This window comes from Hippopotamus amphibius, chromosome 1, assembly GCF_030028045.1.
Source record: "Hippopotamus amphibius kiboko isolate mHipAmp2 chromosome 1, mHipAmp2.hap2, whole genome shotgun sequence".
Classification (NCBI taxonomy): Eukaryota; Metazoa; Chordata; class Mammalia; order Artiodactyla; family Hippopotamidae; genus Hippopotamus; species Hippopotamus amphibius.
Window position 1 is genome coordinate 36098725 of NC_080186.1, and position 18547 is coordinate 36117271.

General features: G+C 48.7%; 1 protein-coding gene across 18 annotated transcripts in view; it reads right to left on the reverse strand.

Moving 5' to 3' along the window:
- The window catches only part of ERI3 (ERI1 exoribonuclease family member 3), a 124002-nt gene that overhangs the window by 46939 nt on the left and 58516 nt on the right, over window positions 1–18547 (reverse strand). For 15 of the 18 annotated variants that reach the window (XM_057708615.1, XM_057708563.1, XM_057708467.1 and 12 more), the window contains one exon: window positions 10587–10659. The exons of 1 other annotated variant lie outside the window; for it this stretch is intronic. In XM_057708615.1, coding sequence (XP_057564598.1) covers window positions 10587–10659 — 73 coding nt within the window. Of the gene's footprint in view, window positions 1–5478; window positions 5543–10586; window positions 10660–12860; window positions 12912–18547 lie in introns of those variants that run through there. 2 more of the 18 variants (XM_057708486.1, XR_009049150.1) reach the window with 2 other exon arrangements.

Genomic DNA, 18547 nt, shown 5'->3' on the forward strand with positions numbered 1-18547 from the left:
TTCACTCTGTAATTTCCTACATGTTACCATAAGGATACTGGGGTCTTCTGGCCAAACAGTCTCAGACTGTCCACAGCCAATAATGCTACAAAGCATGGTGGCCTCTTTCCCTTCCCGCTATCCAGGCCCACAGGCTCTTTCTTCCCTCATCTGGAAATAAGCATGGCAGTTTTCTGGAGCCACTGCCCCTTTCTTAGAAGGCAGCTTAGCTTGGCTCCACCCTAGACACTGGGAAATGGTTCCTTACTGCGCTCTCTTGCTCTCTCCTTCTCTGCTTTTCCTTTGCTAAAAGGCATACACATGGCTGGACCATATCACTAGCTTAAAACACCTGAAAACTACTGTTCACAGTTCCCCAATGCAGCAAGCTCCCTGCCCTGCAGGTCTCTGCTCACACAGCTCCCTCCGCCTGGAATGCCCTTTCCATTCTGACTCCTAAAAGCGCACTCATCTTTCAAAGCTCACCTCAAGGGTTTCCTCAGTGAAACTTTGTGGGCGTCCTCTCCCACACCCCAGGTGAAAAGATTCCTCGCTCCTTTGCACTGGAGGCAACAGGGCAAATCAGTTAAAAGCATGGTCCCTGGAGCCTACTACCTAGATTGAGGTGCACAACTCCATCCCTCACGAGCTACTGAAACCTGTGGAAGGTACTTAACCTCTGTACCCCAGTTTCCTCATTTATAAGTTGGCTAATAATAGAACTTATCTCAGAGGTGTTTAAGGATTGAGTTAATTTATAAACAAGCATTTAGAGCAGCACCTGTTTATTACTATTAATTATCTCTACTTTACAAAAGAGGAAACCAAGGTTCTGAGAAGTAGCTTGTCCAAGGTCATAACACAGCGAGGCGGCAGAGCCAGGAAATGCCCGAAGGTGAACATGACTCCGTACTCTATCGGACAGCCAGGCATGCTGATGGCGACTGGAATCTAGGACATGAGATGATGGATTCTGTTCCTCAGTGTCAGCTGAGGGTAAGCTAGTCCAAGGGTGGCATTCAGCTCCTCCTCCCTGGTACTCACTTGAATTCTGCTGGAGGAACCCCCTTTCCCTGGCTCCTGCCCACAAAGGCTTATACGTCTACCTTGAGCTCCTGTCTCCTTTCCCCTTGTAGCCTAGTCATCTCATCTCCAGTGGTCAGCACGAGGACAAAGGAGGAGCAGAGGCACAGTGCTATCACTTCATGCCCAGGACAACTCTCCGAGTGGGTATTGTTTTTCCTGTTTTGCAGAGGATGATACTGAGGCTGAAAGAAGTTAAGTGACTTTCCTAGAACCTCACAGCTAGTAAGTGCAGAATCAAGATTCTGAATCATGTCTACTGAACTCCAGAGCCTATGTGTCAGATACTGGCATCTTTTATAGGTTCAGAGAGGTTAAGGAACTTGCCCCAGATCACACAGTTAGTTGGCAGGGGTATCAGATGTTTAAGCCAGATTCATCTGGCTCCAAAGCTCTTTTTCTTGCACCCGTGGTCTCTAGCCTGTGAGCCACATCCCTAGGGCCCTGTGTACACAATCAAGCATCACTTGAAGATTAAGTGAAGGCTAAGTGTCACATACAGCCACACCACTCATCTAGGATTATGCAGCTAGTGTTATAATTAAGAAAATACAAGTTCATTTAAGAGCCAACCAAATTCACTGTAGCTTTTTTCATTATGTACCTTTATCACTATACACCCAAAATATAAGTTCCACCAAGTGCTCAAGGGGGATGGGAATGTCTGTGACGTTTTTTGACATTACTAAGAGCCCCGTGTGCTGTCTGCCTACCTTCCTAAGAGCTCTCCAAAACCACACTTAGCACTTTTCTCAAGGCACCTTCCTGATCCTTAGTCACAAACTCACAACAGAGAGGTGCCTTTCGTGCAGAATAACTGTCTAAAGGTCATCAGCAGGAACAGGAGGCACAATCTTTTCCAGGTCTTGAGTCTCATGAATGTTAAGAAGTAATGCAGTCTCCAGCAAAGAGGAGCCAAGTCCTGAGCTATGGAAGGAAGGAGTCAGGGAGTGAGTTTCTGTCCTTCCTATCCTGGCCTCCAACTCCTTCCCTGTCCACCTGCCTAGGATACATGGTCAGGGGAAAAGAACAACAGCTATGTGGGTTCAAATCCTAGCTTTACCTCTCCCTGGCTATGTGTCCTTAGGCAAATTACTTAACTTCTGTAAGTCTGGGAAATCTGGCAGGGAACAGGCTTCTGGACTCTGGAGCTCATTAGTCCAACCTTATATTCAGTGTGGGTTCAATGAATGCTTGTTGATACCCAGTGTGTGCCAGGCCCAGTGCTGAGCACTGGAGATAGAGATCGGTGGAGCTCACAGTCTAGCAGGAAGCACAAACATGTAAGCAGATGATTACAAGACCATGTGATACATTCATTACAAAGTACTGAAGCCATACAAAGGCAGTGATTAACTGTGTCTACCAGAAGTGGGGCAACATCAGAGAAGGCTTCACAGAAGAGGGTTTTGAAGGATGAACAGGAGTTTTTCCAACACACTGAAAGGGGAAAGGCAATGTAAGCAAAGGGAACAGAATGCGCAAAGGGAAGTGAAAGTGTCCTATTTGAAGAGCAGCAAGAAGTTTGATATGGCTGGAATGTTAGAGGGACAGGAGATATGAAGATAGGGACGCTGCAGTGAGCTAGATCATCCAGGCCTTGGGTACCGTGCTCAAGAGGAAGGATGGGCCATAGCCTCCCATACCTACCCTCTTGGCTCCGGTACTCTTCCTGTCAAAACGAGCATACTCAATGGCACCCTTTCCCGTGCCTTTGATTTAAGAGTTCCTCTCCTGGCCCTGACAGTAAGGCATTTCTGTCCCACAGATTATAACTCACTCTGGGCTATTATTCAGCTCCCCAGCCCTGGCCCTGCTGCAGTTAGTCCAAACATAATATCCTTCATGCATATATTATCTGTCTCCCTATTATCTGGAATCATTTCGGAATTAAATTTCAGTCCTGCAATATTGGCTTCAGGAGCGGCGCGCTTTATGGGCTAGTCAAAGGTTAGAATACCAATCAAAATAACAGTGCCGATGCAGCGAGACATTTTAATATTCCAAACCCGGTAATTGTAAAAGGACATAATATTTTTTCCCTGATTACCCCAAAGGCAACACATGTTAACAAGGCAAGGGAAGGAGTGAAAGAAATTTCAGAGTTCAGACAGCTGTAAGACATATTTAAAGGAAAAGCCCAGGCAGGGCACTACGCCATGGGGGCAGGGAGACAAGAAGAAAGAAGACAGTCTCTCTAGCTCCAGCTGCCCCGACTCCAAATACAGCACTGGTCCCTCTGCTCCCTCTGAACTACATCCCAAGGGCTCATTCCCAAGGGCAGATGCTACGGAGGATGGGATGAAAGGAGAAAGAGCTCAGGATGTGGAGTCTTGAGGCCTGGGTTCTAGTTTCAGCTTTCCAATCCAAAGCCTCCAGCCCCCAAATTGGCCCCTCCCGGGGTTTCAGCATCAAATCCAGTGGCAATCGCTCTGGGCTGCTCTCCCACTTGGCCTCTCCTTGTCCCGTGCCTGTGCCGCCACCTCTCCCACATTCATACCCGGCGCTTCGTGTCCTATTCTCTTTGCACGTATTTCTTCCCAAAGCCGGCTAGAGCCCCTCATCTATCTGGCCTCAGAGCTGGCTCCCCTCAACACAGCAGCCCTTGTGCCCACTGCCCCACGGACAACACTCTGTACTTTGGATGATGGCAAAGACCTGGGCCACAGCCCCAGTCTGGTCCTGACCACTGAGTGGTCCAGAAGCATCTGTCTCAATGCAAGCCCTCCTTCCTCCAAAATAAAACAAAACAAACACCCGGCAGGGCTCCTACATCTTCACGCCTCTCTTGGTTTTCATTTTTGTTTTGTTCTCGTTTTGTTCCAAATAGCTCCAATCAAGGGGCTCTGCAGCAGGCACAATGCAGCCACCATTGTATAGAGTCCCAGCCTCTGTCAGGCTGCCTATCACTTGAACAGCTCTGTCCCCACAGCTCCAAAAAAGTGACCTACCAGCAGAGTTCCAGACCCTTTCAGTCCTGATGGCTTCCCGGCTAGCTAAGCCCACACGCTGGAGCCTCCAATCTGCATCATTCCAACCTGCTGACCTGCCTATGGCCCCCAGCAAAGAACTTCATTAAGGCTGAGAATTTATTCCTCCATAAGCCCTTAATTTATTACTGCGCTGATTGGGACTCTGAATGCTCCAAGGTCAGAAAAAGTCGTACTCAATCGTGGACACCAATCCTCCCTTCCGCAGTTTCTCCTGCTGTCCGCTCCCAAGGGAGGGAGTAGACAGAAATGCTTCTTGGAGGGACCCAAGAAGGTCTCCTCTCCCTCTTTCACAGCTGGTCCCAACCCCATCCCCTTCAGGGCACCCAGAAATTGTAGCAGGGCGGACAGCACAGATGGCAGAGGAAAAGTGGAGCAGCAATCTTCACACCCTGGTTCATCTCGGTCTGTCAAATTCCAGGTGACCTCCAACCCCACAACTTCTGAGCATCCCTGGCTGAGCCCTGTCTGCCGGGACTGACTCAGAATCCTCCTAAGGCTGCCTGCCTGCTTCCCCAAAAGCCCATCCAAACAGGCCCAGGCACCAGTGGGAATTCCAGACCATTTGTGAGTGTATGTGCATACACATGTACAGCTTGGTCTGTCTGTACATGAAATGTATATGTGTAAGCATGCATTTATACACCTATTTAAACCTATGTGTCCTGCATATACAGTGAATATATACATATTATGTGTGCATGTGTATATCCATATACTCACATCCTTTTGGACCCATCCATTTCTTGACCTCTTATTTACAATAACATTCTCTTCCACCACCCCCATGGGCACACCTTGGAGCCTGCCAATACCTAGAACTGCCCCATCTCTGAAATCACTAATTCAGACATCCTACTTTTCAATCATAATCTCTTATCCTTTCATCTGACATGCTCAATTATACCCGGTATACCTGTTCCCCATCTTACTGGGACCCATCTACTTTTTCCATATCTGTCAGGCCCCCTGCTGTCTTCTCTTCCCTCAACATCCAGCTTCAATCCCACAGTCCATCTTGGCAACCACTGTCTTGACAATATCTTCAACTCCTTTGTTCCTTTCACCACACCCCTTGGGAAAATCTCTACTGTGGATGAGTCTAAATGTCTGCTCTCTGCATACCCACAGCCAGGCAGCTGAGCTTTGCTAAAGAAAAGCCACACAACTGAACAGAGAGGTTCCACTGTGAATTAATGTCACCAACATCAACTGGACCCTCAACACTGCCTAGAAATCCTACTATACTCAAGTAAGCTCACACTGCTATTCTTTACCAAAACTACAGCAGTCCTTTTCCACTTTCTGCAAATCTTCCCAGCCCTCCACTATTAATTATCAGCAAATGATCAATCTACTTCACAGAGAAAAACAAAAGCCATCACATGGGAACTACTTCTTGTCATCACCAAATCCACAAGCTTACCTGCATCTGTCTGCACCCATCTTCTTCTCCTTCCCCCATCATGATGGAAGAGGGGACCTTCCTCCTGAGGAGAGCCAATGTCAAAAACCTGGGTTTTCCATACCATCTTCTGTCACCTTCTCAGAGACCTCGCTCACTCCTAGATTTCGACCTTTCCTTCTCTAATACACAAACAAGCACGTTTTCCATCTTAAAACACAAAACCTGCCTCAACTCCACAGCTGCCCCACCACAGCCCTAACCCATTCTCTCTCCTTCAAAGCCACATTTCTGAGAAAGTTAAAATTTCTCCATCTCCTCATTTACACCCCAACTCACTCCTGTTTGGCTGCTACCCCCACCATGCCGTCAAGAGGTTTTACCAGGGTCACCAGGCCCCTGAGCTCAGGTCTGGCACTCGTATTTCAGTCTTTACATTAAGTGGCTCCCTCTGAGCTGACCAGTCCTCTTCTTCCAGAGACACTCTTTCTCCTTGGTTTCTGTGACTACACTCTCCTGGCCTACCTCTTCTCCTACCATTCTTTTACTCTCTCTTTTATACTCTGTTTACTCTCTTTAGTACAGAGTCAGGCAAAACTAAATTTAAGTTCTACCTCTGCCATGTACCAAAGTGAGACCCTGAGCAAGTTGCGTCATCACTCTGCACCTCGGTTTTCTCAACCTTAAAATGCAAAAGATAATAGTAACTACCGTACAGGGCTGTGAAGATTACATAATGTGTCAGATGATGAGCACCGGGTCTGGCACAGCACTGTCCCACACAAACATAACATGAGCCGCACAAGCAATTTATGAACTGAATGCCCAGCTCAAGTAAAAAGAAAAAGAATTTTAAGAATGTGTTTTATTTAATATATATCCAAAGATTATCATCTCAATATGTACTCGGTATAAAAAATTCTTAATGGGGTATTTTGTATGTTTTCATACTAAGTGTGTAATTTACACTTATGACACATCTCAGTTGAGATGCTAAATCTTCATCAGAAATACCTGGTCTGTGTTTAGATTTTAAACAATTAACAGTTGAAAATGCAGATTCACCAATCCAGTGTGTTCTAAATATACTTAAAAGTTCTTTTTGAAAATTTAAATTAATTTCAACTAAATAAAATTTAAAATTTGTTCGCCAGTCATTTCAGCTACATTCTAAGGGCTCTATTGCTCCAGGTGACTAGTGGCAACTATATTGGACACAACAGGTCTAGCACACTAAATGCAACCATTAAATAAGAAATACTATTATTACTACTAGTGACCACTCCTCCTCCTTCTCTAGTTCTGACTCCTCCTCTTCTATGCATTAAACATTGGTATTTCCCAGTGTTCTGTCCTAGGCTCTTCCCTTTTAATCTTATTCACTCCATTCCCATGGTTTCAATTATCATTCACACACCAATAATGCCTCCAAATTTGTATCTCTTATCCAGACCTTATCCCTGAGCTCCAGACCTATATATTCAAATACCTTCTCAACAGCTTCACAAGAATGCCTCCCCTCCAGTTTCATCTTACGTCAGCCTTCTCTCTTCCCCACATTGACTGTGCTTCAGGTAGTCATTCATTCAACAAATAATGATTAAACATCTACTGTGTGCCAGGAACTAGCCAAAGTGATGAGGACAGAAGAGTAAACAGAAGAGACAAAAATCTTTGGCCCTCATGGAACTTAAACTCTAGTTCCGTGAAGCTGCCAGGCTTCTCTCCACCCCAGGGCCTTGCCACATGTGGTTTCCTCTGCTTAGCCAATTCCTGTTCATCCCCCAGGTCTCAGCTTAGACTGCCTTCCTCCCCCCACCACACTAAGGCAGGTCCCCTTGTGATATGATTCCATGACTCTGGACTTTTTAGTGTTACAACACAATCGGAATTGTTTAACACCCACCTTTTCTGTTACACACCTTTTGTGTTCCAGGGTTCAGCACAGTACCTGGAACACAAAAGGCACTCACGAATATTTTATTTATTGATGCAGATGTGTATGTTTATATATGTGCACGTGTCCTTACCTTTTAGGAATGTGTATTTATAAACACATTTGTGTCTGTGTACGTTTTCATATATTTCTGCAGGTGAATATGTGTATACACGTATGCAAACATGGATACATACATACAATTTTGGGTGTGCTCGCTTGAGTGTATTCATTCACATGAGTACACATGTGTATATTTGTGTGTGTGTGTGTGTGTGCGTGTGCGCGCGCGCGCACGCTCTTCTGGTCCCTCGGTGACCGCCCTGACCTCCTGGAGGCCGCTGGAAGCAGGGCCCCAAGTCCTCTCGAAGCTGACAGTTCAATAAGAGTATAGATCATTCAATGACATTCCAAATGTCAGCAAACACTGGCTTGCTCCTCTCTGCTACAGGGAAAGTAGGTGGAGGCAGGAGATGTGGAAACCTGGTCCTAGAAAAGCTGCCCTTCCCTGATGCAGTTCACGCCACCTCTGCACAGGAGAGAGCAGCTGAAAGATGACACTGAGCCTCTCCTCAGACTGAAGGCCTTCGTCAGTCAGTGCAGATGGTGACCTTAGTCCCAGTCGCTCACTCACATGGCAGGTCTAGGTGGCCAAGGAGACCAGGACCCTCCCCATTCTTTTCATGGGGCAAAGCCCTGCTGGGGGGTTAAGGAGAGGGGAGAAAAGGAAAGAGGGGAGGACAAAGTAAGATCAAAGATGGGAAAGGAACCCATAGACTGCCAGGGCCTGGGTCCCACAAGAGGAAAGAAGGCAGGGGTGAGGCTTTAACATGGTACTCCCACAACCCTAGCAATGGCCTCTCTGGCTTAGTTTTTATCATTGATCTTTTTAAGGGTACAGGAATCTTTGTGCAACCTGTGCTAAGTCACACAGTAAGAAGGTCAGAAAGATTGCCATGTGCTTGGACCTCCAGGGCCCTGAGGCCTCCCTGCCTTGAATGGCTGCTGGCAAAGACTGGAGTTGGGTCATCTTTCCTGTTGGGCCCTCAAGCGCAGCTGGAACATGATGTGGCTGTAGGGCAGAGAGGAAGGGGTAAGGCCCCTGGATTTTCTTAGACCTGCTCGTTTTAATTCCCAAGAGGCAATCACAGAGTCCTCAGTTTCCCCTGGTACCCATTCCCCCACTATGGCTCAGCACAGTCTGGCAGAGAAACAAGCTGAGCAGGCTCAGCACAGCTGCCTCCACTGCCAGCAGCACCAAGGTAGTCCCGCGTGGCAACGTTATCACACAGGTCATCTGCTTTCCTGCCTCTCTGCCAAGGAACCTAAAGGCAGGGAGCTATCCATACACCAGAAAGTCTAGTGAACTTCACAGAGCAAGTGTTCATGGTCAGCGCCTGCCTCGCCTGGCCGGGCCTTCACATTGCATTTGCCGAGGCCAGCAAGCAGTCTCAGATGCACTCTGACAGCTGGCACACCGTCTTCTGGGAGCGTGGGCCACATCCGCACGGGTAGCCCTGCCAAGGCCCGCGTGAGAAGGCCTCTCTGGAGCCAGCTCCCAGAGATCAGTCAGCCAGCCAGCAATTGTTCACTGAGCACACACTCTGCACCTAGCCTTGATCTGGCCACCAGGGACATGGAGAGCAACCAGACTCAGTCTCTGTGCTTCAGATGGACATGTCCGCAAGGAACACACAAACTCAGTTTCAGCCCTCGAGGATCACTGATATCCAGAGTGTCAAGAAGCCTCGAGGCAAGAGATCTTACTGCTGAGCTTCTCAGCAGAGGTGAGACCCGCGCTGAATCGTCAAGAAGAAGGAATATGCCCAGCGTAGATGACTAGGGGTGCTTCAGGTGGAGGGAAGGCCATAGGCCAAGGCCCAGAGGCAGGACAGAGCCTGGCCTCCCCAGCCAAAGCTGGGAGGTAGTACACAGCTGTTGTTCGGTTGCAAGCAAGAGCAACAGGAGAGGTGAGGAGGAGTCAAAGCACAGACAAGCCAGAGGGCAAAGGACCTGTACACCAGGGGAAAGCAAAGGAGTTCACAAACGCTGCCACAAGGAGTGGCTGCCCTGAGATGTCTGAAACAAAGTCCAAGGTCATTGTCTTCCACTGCTCTCCAACTGCTCGCTTAGCTCCAGCCCCCACACGCACCAAAAGCATGCCGCTCCCCCTGCCCCAAAGCCCCCTCCCCTCCTCAGATCCACATCCCACCTCCCTTGAATGCCCAGTTCGAGACCCATATCCTCACGATACTAGCCTCACAACCTCTCCCTTCTGTGAGCCCCCCAGGAGCCACTACTCTGAGCCCTGGTGTGTTCTCCCTTTTCTGAGCTTCCTGGGAGTTGCTGAGCTGACCAAAGGCATGGGGCTCCTGGAGCTACCCAGGAGGGATTAATGGGAGTCGGTCTCCCTAGTGGCCTGGGCCTCCTGGAGCCAGGATCCTATCAGATCAGGGATCTGGGGAGTCTATTCCTATAGCTCCCTTCTTCTGCTTACCTAGGAAGTACAGCACACACTAGGAAAGTACAGTTTTCTGGATGATTTATTCTCTGCCAGGCCCACTTTCCTAGCTACACAGGGTCCCTTCCGGCCCACAGCCTCAGCACCCACTCCCCAGATGCTTGGTGCTACATGAGTGCCAGTCTCCACCCCCGTGCTCAAAGGGAAGTGGATTCTGGCGTCCACAGCCCTTCTCACATGAGCAAGCTTGGCTAGGGCTAGATAGAACCAAAGCCAGTCTGAACCAACTCCACCTCCCAACCAGAAGGAGACACCAGGGCCAGTTGGGAGGGTCAGAGGCCACACTCACGATCACTCATGATACTTTCTCAGAGGCTCAATTAGGACCACCTTCCTCCCAGAGGCAATGCAGCTCAGCCTGGAGGTGGAGCTCAGAGAAGAATCTGGAAATTCCCCTTAATCGGGCCTTCTCTGCACATCTGGGTAACACCAAGGAGGGCAGTGTCAAACTCCACCCAGCAGCCTGGTCCCCCAAGCAGCTCCCCACTCCCAGAAATAACCACAACCTTCCAGTGCATATTAGCTAGGGAGGGGTACTGAGAAAAGAGAAGAAAAGAGATGAGAACAACAAGATGAAAACAGAAATGAGAAAAGAAAGTGGGGGCGGGGGGCGCGATGGTCTGAGGCACAGGAGAACAAGAGGAAGCGTGGAGTGGGGCTCAGACACAGTACCTTTTTCAGATTAATCCACTGCTTGAAGTAATCTGCCACTGGCAAGCCCAAGTACTGGCACTGGCCCGGGAGCCTGAAGAAAGGGAGGAGAGAACAAGTTGAGCACCCATGTCCCAGGTATGAGGTTTTAAAATAGGAAATCCATGGAGTCTATAAGACAAAGAGACCTCAGAGGCTAACCCACTAGCCATGGGTCCTATTCCACCCAAGAAAGGCATCCCACCTCCAGCTGGACACTGGGCTCCAGCTGCAGCCCTCAGACCCGACTGCAAGAACCTGGAGACTCTATTTAAAATATTATCAGCTGTACTACTTTCTGATGGCCTGCAATATGTTAAGTATCTTACATTTTCACATTAATTCAGAGAGATGCTGTGAGGTGGGTAAATCTGTACATTTTATAGATGAGAAAACAAGATTTAGAGAGGTTACCTAAAATCCCACAGCTAAAACATGACAGTGCCAAGAACTGAACCCACATCTGTCTTACTCCAAAGCCTATGTTCTTTCCAGTGCACCAGGATGTTGTTGTCACTTTGTTACACAGAGGCAGAGGTGTAAGACAGGGGGAGAGAGAGGAAACATATGACTTAGAGATACCTGGGCAGGGTCTTCAGCTGACATTTAAGTTTCTAGCAATAGGCTTTCTGTGACAGAGAAGAGACCATGCAGAGGGATAAAAAGATGTCAGAATCTAAACCAAGAGTCTGTTCTTGTTTTTTCTTTAAATTATAATTTATAAACTGTCTCCCCTTCTAGCTGATGATGCCGTTTTGCCCACACAAATCCATTCAACCAAATACTTACTGATGTTTAATAAGAGTCAGGCACTTTGGACTCAAAAAGTAAGACTTAACTCCTGCCCATAAGGGGCTCACAGTTTGTTCGATGGAATGGATAATAATAGAAATAGATAAAAAGCCTTAAGCTGGAGCATTGGGGTGCATGGAAGGATGGAGGAAGATCCTAGAAGTATCAGCTGGGGAAGATCATAGAGTTTTCTTGTAAAGAGGAGTTTGGCCACAGGCAATAGAGAGCCTCTGAAGGGTTGTGATTTACAAAGACTGTTCTGGGGGCAACAAAAACAATACACTAAAAAAAGTCAAGTAATAGCCAGGAGACCAGACAGTAGCTGTAGAGACAGCGAGCAAGCAACAGAAAAAAAAGATGTAAAGGAAGCCTTGATGACTGGATGGGATGTGGGGTCCAAAGAGAGAAAGCAGTAGAACCCAATTCAGAGGTGTATGGCTCAGCTAGCTTTATGCTACTCACTGAGACAGATATAAAAACAAAGTTAGGGGGCTTCCTAGGTGGTGCAGTGGTTAAGAATCCGCCTGCCAATGCAGAGGTCATGGGTTCGATCCCAGCTCCAGGAAGATCCCACATGCCGCGGAGCAACTAAGCCCGTGTGCCAAAAAAAAAAAAAAAAAAAAAAAACAACAAAGTTAGGGGAGCAGAGAGCATATTTGACAGATGAGGCCGACCAGCATTTAGTGGATTTCACTATTGCTTTTAAATTCTCTTCATACAGTATCTCCCTGAACCAGGGTGGACTGCTCCCATTGTCTCCCCACCAACCACCCCACCGAAGAAGGCATGAGTTTGGGAATGCAGTTGTACATATACACCTGACACGTGCTAAGCACTCAATACCTATTGAGTTTGAGGTGCCTAGGAGACATTTGGCAGTGGGACAATGTCTAAGAGGCAGAAGGATATCCAGTTTTGAAGAGAGGTCTGGACTGGAGATATAAACTGCTGAATCATTAATATGATTTAAGTAAAATTAAAGCCATAAAAGTAGACAAGACCACCTGGGAAAAGTAAGGAATGAGACAAGCAGAGGGCCCGGGCTAATGTCTCATAAGTTTGGTTGAGCTAAAATGAAACCAGGCCACCCCTACCAGACCATCACCACAGACAAGGAACTCACTCCTACACACAGCAGTCAGCTCTAATTTTGGACTCCTTCAATTTTTAGAACATCCTTCCTTAATACCATAAACTAAACTCTATCTCTTATAACTTCCACCCATGAGTTTGAGGAAAGTCTCTAGAAACTACAGAAAACGAGAGTTCTAGCTCTTCCTTGCAGAACCCTCCCAAGATCTGAGCACCTAGGGAGCTTCCCTCAGAGTTCCCTTCTCCAGGTCACACAGCCTCAGCTCCTTTGAGAATTCCAAAGGAGATAATATACCATAAGTCAGGACTCACCCAACCCACCTCCATTCCCAGAGGGCAAGGTTCCTGGACCTTTTTCAGGGTATCAGATAGCCAAGGTGACACATGCTCTTTGGACCCCACTTCATATCACCTGTGGTCAACCTAAACAATGATGAAAGCAAGTTTACCCTTCCTGGAATATTTATAACTGATTTCTGAGCTTAAAAAGCAGGTCGTTAGTGTCAAATGCCATAGAGTGGTTAAGCAAGACAGAGCTGAGAAATACGCAATGAGTTTGGCCTCAGTGGGCTAGTGGGGACAGAAGGTAGCAGGTGATGTGTTGAAGAGTGAGAAGAGATAAGAAAGTGGAGATCACAAGCACAAACTCCTTTTTTAAGGAGGCTTGGCAACAAGAATCAGGGTGAAATGACTGTTTCTAACCTAGAAAGTGTTAGGGCAGTCTGCCTTCCCTCCATTACTCTTCAATTATTTGACAGACACTAGTGGGAAGTCAATGACCATGTTTCAGGCAGTAGAGTAAGGATTTACTGTTCTAAGACCTAAGATAACCTTACCAAGCAGAAGGTTCCTCTCAACACCCAGGTGGCACAGTGACATTAACTCCAACTAGTCAATTCCCTGGAAGGGAAATTCTGGCTGAGGCCAAGATGATGAATGGGTATCCAGGTAGGATGTCCCTGTGTGGGAACCAAGGCCCAACATTATAAAGAAATGAGGCAAGATTTTGAAAGATGAAAAGTAGCTTTAGGAACTAGCACATGGTTGCCTAAGAAGCAGAACTGTAATGTCTGGATAATTTCCTTATTTCCTTTACTTTTTCTTTCATGTTCTTTATCCTTGGTATTTGTGAAAATGCTTGCTCAGATCAGCTATTTTTGAAAAATCGTATTAAGGCCTGTGAGTGAAGGGGGCTACCAGAAGCAGCAGAATCTGCAAAGCAACAGGTCAGGGGACTGGCCAGCAAAAGGCAAGGGGCCTGGGTCACCCATATACTCTCCCTTAGCCAGTCCCAGCAGGCTCTGATTCTTTTAGTTGACAAAGGCCAGGAGTGCTATGGGCTGTGGCTGGTCCTGGGAGAGGGAAGAGCACCCTCCTCAGCAGGATTTCAAAGCAGATGTCAGCTGTAGGCATTTCCACCCAAGTACGAAGGGTCTAGCTCAGTAGGATTCTGCCTGTTTCTCTTGGAGGAGGACCTATACCAGATGCGCCGCGCTGAGGACAGACTAGACAGATCAACAGGCTGGAGACTCAGTTTCAGATATGGCTGAGCAGCATCCAGAGTGCTGCCTGGGCCCCTGGCCAAGCGAAGCAGACGGAGGCGGGACCATCATTCTCACTCGGGGCTCTAGTCACCTGCAGGTACACATGCTGTTTGCAGACTTACAGGCATTCAGGTTGTTGAGTCCTCCGGCTGATGGAAGGTCCTAGCTCTGTGACTTCAAGCCACAAGCAGTACAGTTGTAGCAGGACCCAGGCCCATCTTCACAAGAGACACAGAGCCATATGCCAGAACTTGAACTTCCAGGTGCCTCGTGGGAAGACAGCTACACATTTCTATGACAGAATCCTAGCCCAGCTTAGAGAGCACCAAGAGAAACCCTGTGAGGAAGCTAGGTTACAGCCATTGTCATCCCTTCATAAAAGAGGAAACTGATGCCCAGAGAAGAAAAAGGATTTGCTTGATCAGACAACAAGCCGAGGGGAGAACTAGAAATGGGATCTAAGTCTTCTGACTACACAAGGCATCAGTTATGTAGATGCAGTCTTTACAGTCCCTGGGAAGGCAAGGTTTGGGGCTTTAGAGAGGCAGGTAGCATAGTGGTCAGTGCTCAAGGTCACACCTGGGTCCAAGGTTCTCAGGAGCTCAAGGCTAGGGTCAGTGGGTACCAGCAGCTACATGGTTCCACCAATTTGGAAAAGAAAAAGGCAAAAGTCCCCCTGGCCCAAAGGGCCTGAATGCTGTGAGTTCCTACCAGATACTGATCCCAGGAAAAGAGCCACTGGCAGTGGGCCCTGGACTAGCCTACGGGCATGAACGTGCAGGCAGGTTTATGGTGCCCAGGTCTCCATGCAGCTGGGATCACTGGGCACAGAGCTCCTCAACTGCCCAAATATCATCTGGCCATGCTTATTACTGTTGCCCAATGAAATTTTATGCACCAAGTCCACAGGTGTGATTTCCCCTTCTTTATGAGGGTCGGAATGACATCACTGATGGCCAATAGAAAAGACCCAATTATGTCCAGGCCATAAAAAGGAATGGGATTTTTTTCCAACCAAATCAAAACTTCCTTCAGCTTCATGAATGCAAGGGGCCCTCTTTAAGGAAGCCTCCCCACCCGAGTCCTGCCTGTGGGCTCTAAACCAAGGGATATGATTGCTTTCCAAATGCTATGGGGCCTACGGCCAGAGAAGGGCTCTGCCTTTGCTGTTTACCATGTGGCCCTGCTCTTATCACACTGGCCCCCTAGGGTCATCAAAACAGACAGTGAAACCCTCTCCTCTGATGCCTGACTGGATTCCTAATGCTCCATCCGGGGAGAGTTAGAAAAGATGTGGTACTCCTCAAGTTCCCTTATTATTACTGCTAAATAACAAAAAGAAAGCAAAGAAAGCCCTCTCCTGCTTAGAAAGAGAACAGTATGGGAGGAATGGGAGTATAAGAAACAGCACCCCCCACCCCAAGCATACACCACAGAGCAAAAGGAGCCCCTCATCCAGCCCCACCACCTGCAGCCCGGCGCTCGGGCTAGGTCCAGACAGCCCTGATGGTAAACAGGTGTGACCAGCGCGGCGCCAGCCAAGGCAGGGGACTAGCTCATTAAGGGAACGCCACCCTCGCTAATGGGTATGGGCAGGATGAAGCCATTGTTAGCAAGAGCTCAGCTTTGAAGATTGGGTGAAGCAGAGCTGGGGGACTCTGCTAGAACTGCTAGGCCTGAGTCGATGGGGCCAGAAGCATCCACGGAGGTCTGACAAATAGACTGGCAGACACCAAGAGCCAGGACCAGCAGGAGTGCAGGCACCAGTGCTAGCAGAGGTCATGGACACTCTTCCTCTGTGCTTCTCTCTCTGCAAGTCTTAGGGACAGCCCTAAATGGGGGAGATGCAGGTCACTCTCAAGCCCTTAAAGATGAGGAAGTCAACTGAATCTGAGGCCATATTTGACCCTGCTCTGCCTCTCTGGAAAGGCTGTGGGACCCGGATCTTGGAGTGAGGTAGGCTGTCAGTCCCGGTACCCAAAAGCATATATTGCTCACCTGCAAGGGCAAACTATTTTGTCCCACGAGATATGCAGGAAAAGGGGAGTGCTGAGGTGCAGAGGCAAAGAGCAGGGAGAAAGGCCCTGTCTTCTTCAAAGTCATCTTGGAGCACGGAGGCACAGAAGACCCAGCCTGGGAAAGGCAGAACCAGCAGACCTAGTCAACCAGTCAGATGGGAGCTCCTACTGAGGGGTCACCTATTGGGGGGGGGCGGTCCATGAAGGGCTCCAGACTTGCTCATTCTGATACAACCCTTCCTGTAGAATGCTGTCGCTGGCTGTCCTGCGTCTCAGAACCATCACATCTCCCTGGCTTGTCTCCAAGTCCCGGGGTTGAGCCTCAGGAAAGGTCTCCTTCCCCTGGTCCCAGTCTGGGAGTCCTACTAGTCAGAGTCTCCCCAGTCCGCATGACATGAGCCTGCATCCAGCTTGGGTAGGCTATCCAAGCCGAGGCAGCACTTAGCTGGGGACGCAGCTCTTTGTCTCTCCTATTTCCGTTCCCCCACCCAGAGGAGATAAACAGACCTTGGGTGATAAACGGCCCGCCTTTCACGATCACTTTTCCTCAAGTTGAGGAGAGTAGCTGGTGATGGATGGGCTGGAATTTGGTTATCAGGAAGGGCTGTCAGCCAGAGGTGCCTATCTCCTCCCCCACTACACAGGGCATCATTACGCTGTGGCATGGAGGTAAAATATGAGCAAGGGGAGGGAAGGAAGAAAGAGGGGAAGGCTGGGCTTCTACATGGAGCCAATTGAGCTACAATGAGAGCAGGCACGGGGCTGGGACGTTAGTTATCTGCCTGTGACACCTTTTATCTCTGCACAAATTGGTCCTTCCGCCCCTACTGCATCCTCTTATACAAACAGAGGCAGGCACAATGTGTCACCACTGCAATTGAGTGGCAATTTAACCCGAATTAGTGAGGGGGTCAAACAAGGAAATAGGGGTTTCTCATTTCAACAGGTTCCTTAGTCTCTGCTCTGAACCACCACATTGAGGGGAGGAGGGTGGAGAGAAGCAGACTCATAATTGAATTCACTCACTTGGCCACTGCTGATGTATAAAAAATTAATGCTTGAGCCTCGTACTTATCAAAGCCGGTCAGTTTCCATCTCACCTGTGAGATGCACCATTGCAGAAGACACAGCCTGGCTACCCCCGGTGCGCCAAACACTCAGTGCTTTCAGCCAGGGCAGGACTGGCAAGGACAGGAAGGGAGAGAAAGGCTCTGCCCTGCACCAGCAACCCCTAGTAGAAGCCTACAGGATAGTGTGTAGGGTGTGGGGGAAGGATGGGGGCAATGGGGGTTATAGGAGGTGAGCACGTCAAAGATGATCCTGAACAGTTCAAGAATACACTTCAGTCCACAGAGAGAAAAGGCATGCTGGCTCCACCCACACCAGATGTCCAGTAACCCCTCTTTGTCCGCCCTCCACACACACATACAAACACACACACGCAGCTGTGCTGAAATTGAGGAAGCCAACAGGAGCGCTGACAGCACTGACAAGGCTAAAAGAGCAGGGAGCAGAGGAATCAGGTCTGTTCCCAAATCACTACCCTCACTGCAGACCCTGGAGCAAGAAGGGCCCCTGATGGGGGCAGGGGGGAAGGAGAGAGCAGTAGAACCCCCACCAGGCACATGGTTCTGCCACACTAAGAGATAACTTGGTCAAGTGACCATGTGTCCTCTGGCAAGTTACATCACCTCCATGCCCTGCTCTGTGAAGGTTAAAGCAGCCGGCCAAGGGAAATGCATTTTATAAATAAGCACTTATAGAAGGGATTCTGGCTGTAAGGAGGTCAGCTGAGACCAAACTTGCAACTGCCTTTGCAGATGCTTCCAGGCCACCTGCATTGCGAAGACAGTGCCTTGGTCAGGAAAAGGATTCTAGAGAAGTTTTCCGGGGATGACAGAGTCAGGGAAGTCCCAGAACCATTCAACAGCTGCCAAAATGAATTCCAAGAAGCTCAGCGGTGAGGGGAGGAGTTATGGATGGAGAAGTCACCTTGGTACTCATTCTCCAAATCCAAAGAATCAGCACGCAAATAGGAGGGAACAAAAGCCAAGGCCCCAGTCTAGACACAAAGTGGGAGAGCTTTCTACCTCAATTGGCACCACATATTTATGGGTATCACTGAGACCCAGGACCCTCAAGGGGTAGAGGCCAATCCAACCTGATTCCTATACTTAGGGAGCTTTCAGGACCACCTAGAAGATAACCACAAGGTGAACTACAATGTTCGCTCCAGGAGAGACTACCGCAAAAGGGCCATCTCATTTCAGGGGATGGGAAGGCAACGCTGGGGAGCACTTACAAAGGCGCAGCTTCAATCCCCTTTGCTCTAACACACACACACACTCCCTCCCTCCCACCCCCACCCCCCTCTGTCCCTCCACTCTTCTCTGCCTGCCCACAGCCCTGGGAGAATGCACTGTCGACTTCTCAGCCCACTTTGCCCCCACACTTGCCCCCCATCCTCTGGGACAGCTGCAGGTTACAATTCCAACCA